The sequence below is a fragment of the Scylla paramamosain genome, chromosome 46 (genome assembly GCF_035594125.1).
Source record: "Scylla paramamosain isolate STU-SP2022 chromosome 46, ASM3559412v1, whole genome shotgun sequence".
NCBI lineage: Eukaryota > Metazoa > Arthropoda > Malacostraca > Decapoda > Portunidae > Scylla > Scylla paramamosain.
In genome coordinates, this window is record NC_087196.1 from 3,125,358 (window position 1) to 3,143,317 (window position 17,960).

Below are 17,960 nucleotides of genomic sequence, written 5' to 3' on the forward strand. Positions count from 1 at the left end.
TGAATTGTCAAACAAGTACCTATATGACAGATTCAATGGTCTTTTAGCATGTACCAAAATGAGACACTCATCAGTGTTGTTAGCTGACCAGATCTTAAAGTTTTATAGCATATAAGTATTTTCCATTTATATATATATATATATATATATATATATATATATATATATATATATATATATATATATATATATATATATATATATATATATATATATTTTTTTTTTTTTTTTTTTTTTTTTTTTTTTCTTTTTTATGTAGGAAGGGCACTGGCCAAGGGCAACAAAAATCTAATAAAAAAAAAGCCCACTGAAATGCCAGTCCCATAAAAGGGTCAAAGCAGTGGTCAAGAATTGATGAATAAGTGTCTTGAAACCTCCCTCTTGAAGGAATTCAAGTCATAGGAAGGTGGAAATACAGAAGCAGGCAGGGAGTTCCAGAGTTTACCAGAGAAAGGGATGAATGATTGAGAATACTGGTTAACTCTTGCATTAGAGAGGTGGACAGAATAGGGGTGAGAGAAAGAAGAAAGTCTTGTGCAGCGAGGCCGCGGAAGGAGGGGAGGCATGCAGTTAGCAAGATCAGAAGAGCAGTTAGCATGAAAATAGCGGTAAAAGACAGCTAGATACGCAACATTGTGGCAGTGAGAGAGAGGCTGAAGACAGTCAGTTAGAGGAGAGGAGTTGATGAGACGAAAAGCTTTTGATTCCACCCTATCTAGAAGAGCAGTATGAGTGGAACCCCCCCAGACACGTGAAGCATACTCCATACATGGACGGATAAGGCCCTTGTACAGAGTTAGCAGCTGGGGGGTGAGAAAAACTGGCGGAGACGTCTCAGAACACCTAACTTCATAGATGCTGTTTTAGCTAGAGATGAGATGTGAAGTTTCCAGTTCAGATTATAAGTAAACGACAGACCGAGGATGTTCAGTGTAGAAGAGGGGGACAGTTGAGTGTCATTGAAGAAGAGGGGATAGTTGTCTGGAAGGTTGTGTCGAGTGGATAGATGGAAGAATTGAGTTTTTGAGGCATTGAACAATACCAAGTTTGCTCTGCCCCAATCAGAAGTTTTAGAAAGATCAGAAGTCAGGCGTTCTGTGGCTTCCCTGCATGATATGTTTACCATATATTTGCCCATATAAAATACAAAATACCCTTTTTTATGAAATAAGCAGAATTAATGCAAATCAACAAATAAAGTAACTAATGGCAACCTGAGAGGCTCTATTGTCCTTTATTTGGTGAGCTTGTTCAGCAGTTACCACACATACAATCTACACATAATACTTGATACAAAAGGTAATTTCCTGATCATTTTATGATGTTTATACATCATTGGCCCTGGCATACAAGGTTAACCAGCTAAATCCTATTTATCAACCCTGCATCAGGTAATAAGTTGTAACTTGAGCTTGAGGTGTACCATAATAATGTTTGGTCTTATGGCCAATGATAATACAGGACACATTTAAATTGTATTAAGTTTTAATCTACAAAAGTATGCAGAAGCAGATTTCTTTTACTTCCATATCAGCAGTTGTGGATGTGGATGCAGATAATTTTTAGACATCATACTAATACAAAGTGCATCATATTTGCAAGACAAAACTCCAGAAAGGAGAGAAGAGAAAGAAATAAAAAAAAAAAAGAAAAAAATACGATTAAATAAGTGAAAAATGTACATACATTTCAAGTATGTAAATGAGAAGATGTAACCGGGGAAGGGAGTACATGGGACAAGGAGATGGAGAGAGAAGTGGAAATAGGGTTGATGGAGGAAGGACAAAAAGGAGTAGCGAACAGGAAAAGGGAATATTTATTCCCCACTACTTCCTCTCTTCCTCTAATTCATCAATCACTTCTCACCCTTTCTGTTTACATTTATTCTCTCCACTTTCTCCACAAACTTACACCTTCTTCCTTCACCCTTCTTTCACTTGCTTGCCCCATGTATTTTTCTGCCTTCATTACGAACTCCCTTCCTAACTTTACTTTCAGTACGTCCCTTCCTTCCCCTGTTCTTTTCCCTTCTCTTTCTGTCTGGTCTTGTCTCAAACCTCCCTCCTTGTCACAGCCCTTCCCCTTATCTGTCCAATATCTTCCACCTCACTCCTACCATTGCATTTACATCCTTCCTCACTCTTTCTTACCCTCTCGAACAATTCCATTTTCATTATTAGTCTCATTCTATTTATCAATCCTCAGGCTTGTTCCTACTCATTCTCACATTTCATCTTTTGCTAACTTTGACATTCATTCATACTTGCATTATCTCTCACTCAGTCTTATTGTAATTAACACTCCCATCTCCACTCTCAACTCACTTCCATTCACATTTACTCATTCACATATTTTCATAACCTAACTAATGCTTGTCGTCTTATGCTGACTCTCACACGCACTTCTCCTCTTTTATTCCTTCTTATCTACAGCTATTCTCACTCACTCAATGTCAACTCACTCACACTTACTTTCCATTCAACTCATTCATGCTTACCTCACTCAAACATAGCATGCTCTCTCTCTCTCTCTCTCTCTCTCTCTCTCTCTCTCTCTCTCTCTCTCTCTCTCTCTCTCTCTCTCTCTCTCTCTCTCTCTCTCTCTCTCTCTCTCTCTCTCTCTCTCTCTCTCTCTCATTGTATTAAAACACAAATACGGAGAGTAATGCAGATAGTATTTTCACTGTGGATGCCCCACGGATGTGGATGCATAGGTGGATATTTAATACATCACTAACACACACACACACACATACACACTCACATACACACAGAAATATATATGGTTTGGTGTCGAGCATATTGGAAATTAAAAAGACTACAAAAAGAACAATAAACCAGATGTGGTACATTTAATGGAAACCAAACTAAAAGAGGAAATAAAGTTGAGATTTCCAAAGGAGGAGACAGAATAGGAAAGGGAGGAGGAAGAGTGATGATATTGGTAAAAGAGGATATTGTTGTTGAGGAAGTGGAATATGGTGATGGAATGGCAGAATCTTTTATTTTTTATTTATTTTTATTTTTTTTATATGTAGGAGGGACACTGACCAAGGGCAACAAAAATCTGATAAAAAAATGCTCACTGAAATGCTAGTCCCATAAAAAGGGTCCAAAGTGGTAGTCAAAAATTGAAGGATAAGTATCTTGAAACCTCCCTCTTGAAGGAATTCAAGTCATAGGAAGGTGGAAATACAGAAGCAGGCAGGGAGTTCCAGAGTTTACCAGAGAAAGGGATGAATGATTGAGAATTCCGGTTAACTCTTGCATTAGAGAGGTGGACAGAATAGGGGTGAGAGAAAGAAGAAAGTTTTGTGCAGCGAGGCTGCAGGAGGAGGGGAGGCATGCAGTTAGCAAGATCAGAAGAGCAGTTAGCATGAAAATAGCGGTAGAAGACAGCTAGAGATACAACATTGTGCGGCGGTGAGAAAGAGGCTGAAGACAGTCAATTAGAGGAGAGGAGTTGATGAGACAAAAAGCTTTTGATTCCACCCTGTCTAGAAGAGCATTATGAGTGGAACCCCCCCAGACATGTGAAGCATACTCCATACATGGACGGATAAGGCCCTTGTACAGAGTTAGCAGCTGGGGGGTGAGAAAAACTGGCGAAGATGTCTCAAAACGCTTAATTTCATAGAAGCTGTTTTAGCTAGAGATGAGATGTGAAGTTTCCAGTTCAGATTATAAGTAAAGGACAGACCGAGGATATTCAGTGTAGAAGAGGGGGACAGTTGAGTGTCATTGAAGAAGAGGGGATAGTTGTCTGGAAGGTTATGTCGAGTTGATAGATGAAGGAATTGAGTTTTTGAGGCATTGAAAAATACCAAGTTTGCTCTGCGTGAAATGTTCACCTCTTGAAGGGTTGGACGTCTATGAAAAGATGTGGAAAAGTGCAGGGTGGTATCATCAGGGTAGGAGTGGATAGGACAAGAAGTTTGGTTTAGAAGATCATTAATGAATAATAAGAAGAGAGTGGGTGACAGGACAGAACCCTGAGGAACATCACTGTTAATAGATTTAGGAGAAAAACAGTGACCGTGTACCACAGCAGCAATTGAACGGTCAGAAAGGAAACTTGAGATGAAGTTACAGAGAGAAGGATAGAAACCATAGGAGGGTAGTTTGGAAATCAAAGCTTTGTGCCAGACTCTATCAAAAGCTTTTGATATGTCCAAGGCAACAGCAAAAGTTTCACCAAAATCTCTAAAAGAAGATGACCAAGACTCAGTAAGGAAAGCCAGAATACCAGTAGAGCGACCTTGATGGAACCCATACTGGCGATCAGATAGAATGTTGTGAAGTGATAGATGTTTAAGAATCTTCCTGTTGAGGATAGATTAAAAAACTTTAGATAGGCAGGAAATTAAAGCAATAGGACGGTAGTTTGAGGGATTAGAACAGTCACCCTTTTTAGGAACAGGCTGAATGTAGGCAAACTTCCAGCAAGAAGGAAAGGTAGATGTTGACAGACAGAGCTGAAAGAGTTTGACTAGGCAAGGTGCAAGCACGGAGGCACAGTTTTGGAGAACAATAGGAGGGACCCCATCAGGTCCATAAGCCTTCCAAGGGTTTAGGCCAGCAAGGTCATGGAAAACATCATTGCGAAGAATTTTAATAGGTAGCTTGAAGTAGTCAGAGGGTGGAGGAGAGGGAGGAACAAGCCCAGAATTGTTCAAGGTAGAGTTTTTAGCAAAGGTTTGAGCAAAGAGTTCAGCTTTAGAAATAGATGTGATAGCAGTGGTGCCATCTGGTTGAAATAAAGGAGGGAAAGAAGAAGAAGCAAAGTTATTGGAGATATTTTTGGCTAGATGCCAGAAGTCGTGAGGGGAGTTAGATCTTGAAAGGTTTTGACACTTTCTGTTAATGAAGGAGTTTTTGGCTAGTTGGAGAAGAGACTTGGCTTGGTTCCGGGCAGAAATATAAAGTGCATGAGATTCTGGTGATGGAAGGCTTAAGTACCTTTTGTGGGCCACCTCTCTGTCATGTATAGCACGAGAACAAGCTGTGTTAAACCAAGGTTTGGAAGGTTTAGGTCGAGAAAAAGAGTGAGGAATGTACGCCTCCATGCCTGACATTATCATCTCTGTTATGTGCTCAGCACACAAAGACAGGTCTCTGACACGGAAGCAGTAATCATTTCAAGGAAAATCAGCAAAATACCTCCTCAGGTCCCCCCAACTATCAGAGGCAAAACGCCAGAGGCACCTTCGCATAGGGGGATCCTGAGCAGGGATTGGAGCGATAGGACAAGATACAGAGATGAAATTGTGATCAGAGGAGCCCAACGGAGAAGAAAGGGTGACAGCATAAGTAGAAGGATTAGAGGTCAGGAAAAGGTAAAAAATGTTGGGCGTATCTCCAAGACAGTCAGGAATATGAGTAGGGTGTTGCACCAATTGCAACACCCTATTGAATGATGTGATTAAGATCAAAGGAAGTGAAAAAACGAATGTTATTGTGATGTATGTACCACCAAAAACTAATGCATGAGAGACCAAAAAATATATAATTATGCAACTAGAAACAAGAAATAGCATATAGGAAATGATAAGGAAAAGCAACAAAGTGCTTTTAGTAGGCAACTTCAACACTAAAGGAGTTAACTGGGAGGAGATGGAATTGAAAGAAAATGTCAGGTCATGGAGCAAAGAACCTTTGCTTACCATGATGGTGAATACAATGAGACAGTGGGTGAACAAACCTACAAGATGCAGAGAAAAAGAACCATCACAGTTGGACTTAGTGTTTATGAAAACCCCAGAAGGTAGACCAAGTATACATTGTCTGAATCCAATGGGAAGAAGTGATCATTTGACAAGAGAAATAGTACTACAGGAGGAAACAGTGTTACACAGGAATGAATAATTTAAAAATGGGAGACAGAACTATGCTAAAGCAAACTTTGCAGAGCTTAATAAAGTTTGTGGAAAAATGAACTGGAAAGAGCTATTTGAAGGTAAAGTACTACAAGAAAAATATGAGATATTTTTGAGCAAGTATAGAGAAGGGGTGCAACAGTTTGTACCAAGTTATAAAGTGAAAATTGGGAAGCATGAATGGTATAATGTCGTGTGTAGAAGCAAAGAAGGAAAAGGACAGCATGGAGGAAATTGATGAGAAAACTAAACAGAAATACTAGAGAAGAATACAGAAAGGCAAGGAATGAATATGGCATAAGAAGAAGAGAAGAAGAAAGAAATTTTTAAAGTGACATAGTAAGAAAATACAAGGAAGAACCCAAATTCTTCTACAGATATGTAAATAGAAAAATGAAACATAGAGATGACATAAACAAGTTAAAAAGAGAAGGAAGTATTTATAAAACTACTGAGGAGATGAGTGAACTAATGAATGAGAGTTCTTAAACTGTGTTTACAAAGAAATCAAGAAACTGCTGGAAGAGCTGGATGTTAGAAAAGCTATGGGACCAGATCAAGTAGATTGGTGAATATTAAAAGGATGAAGAGAACAAAAGGGGGAACCCATATGGGATATAATCAACAGCTTGTTGAAAGAAGGAAAAGTACAAAGGGAATGGAAAAGAGCTAACATAGTACCAATATGGTATACAAAGGGGAAAATAAAATGGAACCATGAAATTCCAGACCAGTGTCACTAACAAGTACTGTAAGCAAGCTTTGTGAAATAGTAATTAATCCCTTCGTGCCCAGGCGGCTGACGGTCACCCATGCATCCCATACCACCCACCCCCAAGACTTACGCTCATCCAAAAATATTTAAGAAATATGCATGTAAATGCTAGAGAAGTGTTATTAATCCACTATTTCCACTTAAAAATGAGCAATATGGTATAAATATACACAGTGATATATTATAACGTATAAGAAATAATAATGGCAATGGTAATGATGATAAAAAATCATTGTAATGGGATAAAGATGGTGGTGACAATAAAAGTACTAGGAATATAAGCAGTAGTTGTAGTGGTAGCAGTGGTGGTGGTAGTGGTGGTTGTGGTAGTAGTAGTAGTAGTAGTAGTAGTAGTAGAGTCATTTACTTACGGTAAATCACGGGTGGCTGGGGGGTGAATGAAGTGGTGGGGGAAGATTAGTTATTTCGATGCTTTTTGGCCACACCACTTGGCCCTGGTTGTGAATCTGTAGCTAGTTCACTGTGCCACAGCTGGAAGTGGTCCATGCAACACAGTCCTGGTTCACCAGGACACCCAGGGCAATAGTAGACAGTATCCTTCCTCTTCTTTCCATTCTTCCAGCACACTCAGCATCATTTTTGCTTTCCTGACTGTTCATGGTGAACCCATGCATGGTACAAGTCCTTTTCCTTCATTACTTTCAGTGGGCATTTCTTTCTCCTGGCCTCATCTTCCCTGATGAGTTCAGCAGCTCCATGACTGTGCTCACGTAACCATTGGTGGCTGACATCCATGATGAACTGAAGAAATTCACCTTTGTACTGTGACCCCTTTCAGTGCGCAATGTAGGAATTCAGAAGGATACGGAATATGAAATGAATTCCAAGCTTTTTGAACCAGGCTAGGCTTTTCCTTCCGAAAGCATAAGGCTCCAGCAACTGGTCAGCCATATCTACAGTTCCCATTTTGCTGTTATATTTTTCAATGTGCAGTGGTCTATTATAGAAAACAGTCTTTTCCCCAAAGTACCTTTTGCACTTTTCAACCATACCAGCAGTGTATTTTGTGGTAAGCACTGTCACTTCTTTCTTGTCCTGGTACTTGACAAGTAAAGTATTCCCTTGTCTGGCAAAAACAGATTGAAATCTCTCTAATTTTTCAGCCATCATCCTTTTGGGGGGTCCTCTACCACTTCTCACAACACCAGTCATTGTGGTGTTACGGCTCAGCAAGTAATTGCTAAGTCTGAGACTTGTGTACCAGTTATCGGTGACTACATGTCGACCATGATCCAGTAAGTCCTTCATCAAATGTATGACAATGTCTTCTGAAATGCTGAGGTTCCCTGCTGCTGGATCATCAATTTTGAAGGCCCCTTTGCCATAATAGACAGCAAAATTCCAGGAATATCCATCCCAGTGGTCACCAGAGGGGCAAAGAACAAATACCTTGATGCCAAAACGAGCTCTTTTTGTTTTTGTGAACTGTCTAAATCCAAGACGACCCTTCCACAAAATAAGTGCTTCATCAACAGCTACATCCTCACCTGGTTGCATAACTGCTTGGCACCTGTCCCTCATCAGGTCCAAAAATGGTTCAATTCTGGTTGACGGTACATTTTTCTTGACAGTGACAGCAGATGAAAATCTCAAGAATTTGAGAATGGAGAGAAACCTATTCCTACTCATCACTTCCTTTGTGAAAACTCGTGGGCCTCCAAAAACTGCATTGTTTGACCAATACATATGCATATTGGGTAGTTGTACCACTCCCATGACTATCAATAACCCAAAGAATACATGCATGTCATTGCTGTTGCTGGTTTCCACTTTAGCCCATGTACTTTTTTCTTTATTGGATTTTCAGCAAAATAAACATTAGCTCTCTCATTAGCCCATGAACACAATTTAGAAATCACATAGCCATCTATAAAATTACTAAAAGCATCTCCAGGAGTATGGAAAGTAAGGGCTGGAATAGCCTGGGGCCCTTGGGCAGCACCATCAGTGAAGCCGGGCAGTGCACATGGCTGTGCATCAGCAAAGATGTCGACAAGAAACTGCCACCCACTGTCTTCAACTGGATCAACATCCTGCCATAATTCACTATCACTAAGCTCCAGTTCACTGTCACTACTCTCATCTTCATCCTCACTTTCTGGCACATATGATGTATCAAAGTCTGAATCACCCCTGCCCGACTTGGCTGTAAATTCCTAAAAACTGTCACAAAATATAGCAAAAATAAGTTTCCAATAATGGCAAGGCAATGAGAAGACACTAAAGTACGTCCTTTTGTATCGATCGCCTTAGGCAAACTGGGCATGGAGAGGCACTTCTGGCCAGTAATATTTTATGATGGACAGTCACTCCACATATTAGCAAATTGATTGGCTGATGGGCGTGGCTTATTTTTATTCTCAGCAGTAGGCTATACCAGGCTCATAGACTGTCTACAGGATGAAAAACCACTCCGCAATATGTACGGGTATCTCATGACGTATATGTATATGTCATGGTGTTTGGTATGGAGCATGTCTGTGACGTAAAGGTGTACGTCATGGGCGTGAAGGGGTTAAAGGTAGATGGGTGCAGTATTTAGAAGATGAAAAGATAATTACAGAAAAGCAATTTGGATTCAGGGAATGGAGATCCTGTGTCATAAATCTACTGAGCTTTTATACGAGAGTAATAGATGAAGTGCAAGAGAGGGACGGATGGATTAATGTGGTATAGCTAGATCTCAGAAAAGCATTTGATAAAGTTCCCCACAAAAATCATATGTGGAAGTTAGAGAATGAAGGAGGACTATAGGGAGCAACATTGAGATGGATGGAGGATTATTTACAAGGGAAGGAAATGAGAACAGTAATCAGAGACAGTAGTTCAAGTTGGTGCGAAGTGACAAGTGGGATACTGCAGGGATCTGTGTTGGCATCAATTATGTTTCAAATTTATCTAAATGATATGACAGAGGATGTAAATAGTTATATAAACCTTTCTGCTGATGATGCAAAAATAATGAAAATAATAAAGGATGAAAATGATTGCAAGGAGTTACAAAAGGATATTGACAAGATACACGCATGGAGCCAAAGATAGAAACTAGAATTTAATGCCAGAAAATGCCACATGTTGGAAATAGGAAAAGTAGAAAGAGACCTTTGTGGAATTACAAAATGGGAGAAGAAATAATGACAAAAAGTAATGAAGAAAAGACTTGGGAATGCTGATCCAGGACACACTATTACCTGAAAGGCACATAAACAGAATATTCAGCTCTACAGCTTGTTAACAAACATTAGGGTGGCTTTTAACTATTTAGATAAAGAAATTATGAAGAAAATTATAACAAGCATGATACATCCTAAATAAATATGCAGCAGTAGTTTGCGCTCCACATAGGAAAAAAAGATATATGGAAACTGGAAAGAATATAGAGGATAGCAACAAAGATGGTACCAGAATTGAAAGACTTAAACTATGAAGAAAGACTTGAAGAGATGGGATCACCAACACTACAAGAGAGAAGAGAAAGAGAGGAGACCTGATAACAATGTTCAAATTAGTAAACAATATAGAAAGAATAAACAGAAATGACTTGGTACCACAGATGGAGGAGGAATAGAGAGGACGAGGGGGCAAGGGAAGAAAATAAAGAAGAGTGGATGTTTGAGCGACATCAAGAAATACAGCTTTCCACATTGAACTATTGAAATCTGGATTAATTTGAAGGAAGAGTTAGTTGTGGCAAACAGTGTACACATGTTTAAAGAGAAACTGGATAAATATGGTTATGGAGACAGGACAAAATGAGCTTTGGCTCATGCCCTGTACAATACAACTAGGTAAACACACACACACACACACACACACACACACACACACACACACACACACACACACACACACACACACACACACACACACACACACACACACACACACACAGATTTCTCTGCTTGCTTGACTGGCTGAGAAGGATAGCCAACCAGTGAGTAAGCCAGGTGAGTTCTATCTAATTAAAGCCTTGCTCCCTTTGTGAACACCCCCCAAGTTGTGGCTATGGCAGAAGAGCTTCCACCTCTCCCTAACCAAACATTCCCTTCTTGCTTGTTCAAATGCTTGGTCTTTAATAACACCTCTCTCACATTTGCACTCCTTTATCCTATCCTTCCATCTTCCAAGTTGCTTTCATCTACTGTTAGTATTTTTAAACTCTTCTCTTTTCATCATTGTAATATGACCTTACTATCTGAGAGTATTCCTTCTCACTCATTTTACCACTCTTTTCACTCCACAGTTTGCATAATTTGTAGATATTTATGCCACACCTTTCATACACTTTCATTGCCCTCACCCTCTCATCTTGTCACACCACACACCTCTGTCAGATAACTCATTTCCACAGCACACACTTTTGGTTGTTGTGCCCTTTTTCATGTCCAGGTCTCTGATGTATAATATGTTACTGGTAATACATTAATGATGGTAAGAAGATACCATTCCTTAACTCTCTTTCCTTTCCACCCTTTCACAATCTCTCTCTCTCTCTCTCTCTCTCTCTCTCTCTCTCTCTCTCTCTCTCTCTCTCTCTCTCTCTCTCTCTCTCTCTCTCTCTCTCTCTCTCTCTCTCTCTCTCTCTCTCTCTCTCTCTCTCTCTCTCCATCTTATCATCTTTACCTAGCACTGTTCTCATTCACTTAAATTCATTCTCCTCCCATCACCATCTCATACCTTAGCTGGCACATTCACCCTGTAAAGTGTCCTAAAATCATGCACCTCCACTTCTCTCCTCTCAAAAACAATCACCTAACTTTTCTCACCATTCACCTTCAGTTTCTCTCATACACCCCATGGAAACTGTTTACTGCTACTACACTGACCATTTGTCTAACATTTTCTGCTGGAAAAACAGTGTCATCTGCAAACATGTGTTATTACACTGACTGTTTCAGTCTTGTACCAGCATTTCCTGCTCTAGCATTGATCTCCCTCACACTTCACTTCACTGCAACAAGCCTCTCTCAGCTCTCCCTCCACCCTCACACACATACATGCATCCTTATTAAAGCTTTAATTCCTTCTGGTACTGGCACTCCTACATCACAAATTTTAAAAACATCCCAAAATTCTTTATTATGTACCCACCCTGTCATATGGCTTCTCTAGGTAAATGCTACAGTTTTTTTTTATCCTATTATAATTCTAATTTCAAAAATGTGATCCATACATAACCTTTTCCTTTCATAAAGCATCACTATTCCTAAGTGACATTCACCTCAATAACTTCATAAATCTCTCAGCCAAGACTCTTCCACTAGCTTTTCTTGACACAATAAACAGACTTATCCTCCTGTAACTTTTACATATTCCTACTAACTTTATCTTTATATGAAGGTAAAATAACTGCCTCCATCCACTCATCCATTTCTTGTTTCCTTGCCAGTTCACATTAATTACATGCAAACTTGGTATCAGCATATGTGGCACCAAGCCCAGGTTATATGTGATATTTACCTTAAGTCATGCAGACCTATTAATACACTAAGCATCTAACAGTTCAGGGCTGAGACTAATTAGGATACTTAGCTGAGTTGTCCATGTGAGTAGAGAGTGTTGACTAATGAGTGGAGAAGTGTCTCCACTCATTAGTTGCTGTGATAGATTGACTTGGCAGAATTCACTGCACACAAAGAATGTAGAATCCTTGGTGGTCACTGAGGAAGTGGGGAAGTGCATGGCTGTGGCACATCAGACAGATGAGGATGAGATGCTGGAAATTGTAGTGGTGAGCCTTATGCTCATACAGGTGAGTCTAGCAGCAGTGCCAGCTAGTGGCCAGCAGTGACAGCCAGCAGCCAACGGCAGAGAACTTGAGGTGTCAGGGCATCTGGAAGCCCACCCAACACCTGCCTTCCCCTTTAGTCACCCACTTGACACCTATCTACTGGGGTGACACCTGCCATCTCTTCCCAGGATAAGATCTGGGTAGCAAACAACGGCATCAGGACCTCCCTTGCCATCCACCACTATTCTCACATTACGCATGACTGCAGATAAGCTGCCCCTGTTTTTCCTTCTCCCAGTTAGGATAAGTTAGGGCCCCCTCATCTGGTCATCACCGAGAGTGGTGAGGAATAGACAGGACTACCCCTTCTCAGCCTGATGAGAGAAAATGTTAGGGCTTCCAGTTGGGAGTCTATTTTTCTTAACTTCTTACTTCAGTAGATAAAAATCTATCAACTTTATTTTCTCACTATCTTTGACAGTAGAACACCAATCCTGGTTTGGTTTGTTATCAGATTGTTTATTTTTATTTATTCATATATTTATTTATTTATTGTTTGTGTTCTTAAATAATGCATCTAGAATAGAAGGGGCATCCCAGTGAAATCATAGTTTTGAGTTATTGCCCTTTAAAGTTTGTCAGTTTTGATTTTATGATATCATTGCAAGTGATAGGAATATTCATGTATATTTTACATCAAAAGAATACATGTGAAAAACTAAAGTGATAGGAATATTCATGTATATTTTACATCAAAAGAATACATGTGAAAAACTAGTCTTAACATTATTCTGACACCCAAAAAAAATTTGACACTATAAAACACGGACTTGATAAGTGTACACTTAAATAGGCATGAGGTAATAAAAAAAAAAAACATTAAAAAGTTGTATATGAATGTAAGGGAAATAGTAATTTATTGTATAATGCAGATTATATATATATATATATATATATATATATATATATATATATATATATATATATATATATATATATATATATATATATATATATATATATATATATATATATATATATATATATATTTTTTTTATTTATTTATTTATTTATTTATTTATTTATTTTTTTTAATAAAAAATAACAGTCCAGATTAGCTGTTTGTTTATCATGTGATCCCAGACCCCAGCACTTTTTGAAAATCATCTCCACATACTCCTGACCCACCAACATGTAGCACTTGTGGTACCAATTACAAGCAGGACCAACTTGTTTTGCCACCACAGCTACACCAATTATAAGTCTCAACACTGTCTCTTTTATGGTTTCAAGCTACTACTTTCCACTGTTCCACATGCTTCTGTTGCTTACGAGGGATTCTTTGTACCTCCACCTCTTTTTCAGTGCTGCTATCATTCACCTTAACACTGTATTTCTTTCAAAATCTGCGTAACAAGCAGGGATAGCTATGTGTTGATACTAGCGTGCCAACACTCCCATGCTCATGCTGATTGGCTGGGACAGTGGCATGGGCTGCACTGATTGGCCAGCCAGTGAGGCAGGATGCCTCTCCTACACCTACATACATACCTACATATAGAATATGGGCTGACAATATTTTGACTAAAAGAAAGCAACTCTTAACCCTTGGCAAACAGTCTACTATAGATGGTCACAAATCACTTTACAACCTATGCCTTCATGAAGCATGAGGCATGAGGAAGGTTGCAACTTTCTCATGCCACTTTTAACTCAAAGGGATAATCCCTTCTATTCTAGATGCCTCAGTTTATTAATTTATTTTTTATTTATTTATTTTTTTTTATGTAGGAAGGACACTGGCCAAGGGCAACAAAAATCCAATAAAAAAATATGCCCACTGAAATGCCAGTCCCATAAAAGGGTCAAACCAGTGGTCAAAAATTGATGGATAAGTGTCTTGAAACCTCCCTCTTGAAGGAATTCAAGTCGTAGGAAGGTGGAAATACAGAAGCAGGCAGGGAGTTCCAGAGTTTACCAGAGAAAGGGATGAATGATTGAGAATACTGGTTAACTCTTGCATTAGAGAGGTGGAATAGGGGTGAAAGAAAGAAGAAAGTCTTGTGCAGTGAGGCCGTGGGAGGAGGGGAGGCATGCACTTGGCAAGATCAGAAGAGTAGTTATCATGAAAATAGCGGTAGAAGACAGCTAGATATGTAGCATTGTGGCGGTGAGAGAGAGGAAGACAGTCAGTTAGAGGAGAGGAGTTGATGAGACGAAAAGCTTTTCATTCCACCCTGTCTAGAAGAGCAGTATGAGTGGAACTCCCCCAGACATGTGAAGCATACTCCATACATGGATGGATAAGGCCTTTGTACAGAGTTAGCAGCTGGGGGGGGGGGGTGAGAAAAACTGGTGGAGACGTCTCAGAACGCCTAACTTCATAGAAGCTGTTTTAGCTAGAGATGAGATGTGAAGTTTCCAGTTCAGATTATAAGTAAAGAACAGACCGAGGATGTTCAGTGTAGAAGAGGGGGACAGTTGATGTCATTGAAGAAGAGGGGATAGTTGTCTGGAAGGTTGTGTCGAATTGATAGATGGAGGAATTGAGTTTTTGAGGCATTGAACAATACCAAGTTTGCTCTGCCCCAATCAGAAGTCAAGCGTTCTGTGGCTTCCCTGCGTGAAATGCTCACCTCCTGAAGGGTTGGACGTCTATGAAAAGACATGGAAAAGTGCAGGGTGGTATCATCAGCGTAGCGTTGGATAGGACAAGAAGTTTGGTCTAGAAGATCATTAATGAATAATAAGAAGAGAGTGGGTGACAGGACAGAACCCTGAGGAACACCACTGTTAATAGATTTAGGAGAAGAACAGTGACCGTCTACCACAGCAGCAATAGAACGGTCAGAAAGGAAACTTGAGATGAAGTTACAGAGAGAAGGATAGAAACCATAGGAGGGTAGTTTGGAAATCAAAGCTTTGTGCCAGACTCTATCAAAAACTTTTGATATGTCCAAGGCAACAGCAAAAGTTTCACCAAAATCTCTAAAAGAGGATGACCAAGACTCAGTAAGGAAAGCCAGAAGATCATCAGTAGAGCGGCCTTGACGGAACCCATACTGGCAATCAGATAGAAGGTTGTGAAGTGATAGATGTTTAAGTATCTTCCTGTTGATGATAGATTCAAAAACTTTAGATAGGCAGGAAATTAAAGCAATAGGACGTTAGTTTGAGGGATTAGAACGGTCACCCTTTTTAGGAACAGGTTGAATGTAGGCAAACTTCCAGCAAGAAGGAAAGATAGATGTTGACAGACAGAGCTGAAAGAGTTTGACTAGGCAAGGTGCAAGCACGGAGGCACAGTTTCGGACAACAATAGGAGGGACCCCATCAGGTCCATAAGCCTTCCGAGGGTTTAGACCAGCGAGGGCATGTAAAACATCATTGCGAAGAATTTTGATACGTGGCATGAAGTAGTCAGAGGGTGGAGGAGAGGGAGGAACAAGCCCAGAATTGTCCAAGGGAGAGTTTTTAGCAAAGGTTTGAGCGAAGAGTTCAGCTTTAGAAATAGATGTGATAGCAGTGGTGCCATCTGGTTGAAATAGAGGAGGAAAAGAAGAAGCAAAGTTATTGGAGATATTTTTGGCTAGATGCCAGATGTCGTGAGGGGAGTTAGATCTTGAAAGGTTTTGACACTTTCTGTTAATGAAGGAGTTTTTGGCTAGTTGGAGAACAGACTTGGCATGGTTCCAGGCAGAAATATAATGTGCATGAGATTCTGGTGATGGAAGGCTTAAGTACCTTTTGTGGGCCACCTCTCTATCATGTATAGCACGAGAACAAGCTGTGTTAAACCAAGGTTTGGAAGGTTTAGGACGAGAAAAAGAGTGAGGAATGTATGCCTCCATGCCAGACACTATCACCTCTGTTACGCACTCAGCACTCAAAGACGGGTCTCTGACATGGAAGCAGTAGTCATTCCAAGGAAAATCAGCAAAATACCTCCTCAGGTCCCCACAACTAGCAGAGGCAAAACGCCAGAGGCACCTTCAAATTGTGTTACTTACCGATGCTGAGTATAAAATGGCTAGCCAGTATGAAAATTATATTTCTGCTCACTTGCATTAAAGTTGTAAGTACACAAATACATTTGCTACAATTTTCTTCATTTTATTGAATTTAGGGATGTCTTCTGCACAATAACAGCATGGTTATCACTCTTCTCTTAATTTTGTTCAATAATTATGACTATTGCAGGATTCTTGTACGAACATTCAAATTGGGCCAAAATTCAACTTCCATTGTCCATTATTGGAAGGAAGTAATAATTCTGTATCAGTCCAATACCACTTTTACAGGAAATGGCTGATATAAGAAATCTGTGACAATTAGGAATCAGTCCCATGGTTGGTTGCTGTTTTTCTGTTGTTCTGCTACTTCCAGTTATTGGTCTGATATGTTTGCTTGGCTAACTTAATCTAAACTCACCTCACCTAACTTCACCTAACTTAACCTAACCTAATCTCACCTGTCTCTCTCATTAGACGATGGCCTCCGTATGTTATCTGCCGCCTCACCTGTCCCACTTTGGGCTTCTGGGAATGTCTGAAGGTAAGAAGTGGTATAGTAATAGTGGAAGTAGTAATAGTAGCATCACCAACAATATTAGAAATAGTAATAATGGTAATAATAATAATAATAATAATAATAATAATAATAATAATAATAATAATACCAACAATAATAAACATGAAAATTAAATGTTACAGTGAGTTATATGTATTAAGTATATATTTATTGTGTATTTTCAAATATTTTATAAAAGTTTACATCACAAGATTTTCAAGGATTTTCATGTATGACACAAGGAAAATTCTTAAGGTCAGTAATTAGGATAGGACAAGAAATAATTAGTTCAAACTTGCAACACACATGAAAACCTTGAAAACTTCCAATGATAAAAACAAGGAGGTTCAATAAAGGTGGAGGTGGCAGTACCAGGAATGACTGAAGTCCACACAGCCTGTGGTAGCCATATTGGTATGTGCTGAGATGCAGTGGAATGCATTATGGAGATGGAAGAAAAAAAAGAGAGAGATTGTTGGGTTACACATTAAGAAGAGAAAACCAGGAACTGATTAAAAGAGACTGGAGAAAACCACTTGAGGGAAAAAGATCGAGAGGAAGACAGAGTTGGATGGAGGGATGGAATTGTGGCAGAACTGTAAAGGATGGGGGTCACAGAGGAAAATGCAAGGGACAGAAACAAATGGAGGAGACTCGTACATAGTGCCAACTCCTCACTCTAGGGAGGCAGCCAAATGAGATGAGGAAAAGGTGTGGGCCAGTAAAACCCTAATAAAACCAAACCAGTTATGTTACAGCACTAAGGCTTAGTGAAGTAACATACAACAGAGACTAATATAAACAACATTCTAATAATTCATTGCACAAAATTAACTTTGTATACCATGTGTGTTGCCTTCTTTTTCATAACAGTTCTGACTTCAAGGCTGATCCCTCACTGCTTGGACTAGGAAGGAAAAAATGTGATGTGTTGGTGGATGAGTGTCAGTCACGTGGAGGGATAAGATTCTAAATTAACCTAACCTCAC

General features: G+C 39.5%; 1 protein-coding gene across 9 annotated transcripts in view; it reads left to right on the forward strand.

Annotated features, from left to right (window-relative positions):
* The window catches only part of LOC135094621 (von Willebrand factor A domain-containing protein 5A-like), a 176,448-nt gene that overhangs the window by 19,885 nt on the left and 138,603 nt on the right, over positions 1 to 17,960 (forward strand). For 7 of the 9 annotated variants that reach the window (XM_063994871.1, XM_063994876.1, XM_063994872.1 and 4 more), the window contains exon 2: positions 16,890 to 16,956. In XM_063994871.1, the coding sequence (XP_063850941.1) occupies positions 16,893 to 16,956 (64 nt within the window). In that variant the 5' untranslated portion in view covers positions 16,890 to 16,892. Of the gene's footprint in view, positions 1 to 2,665; positions 10,619 to 16,889; positions 16,957 to 17,960 lie in introns of those variants that run through there. The other 2 variants (XM_063994873.1, XM_063994877.1) reach the window with 1 other exon arrangement.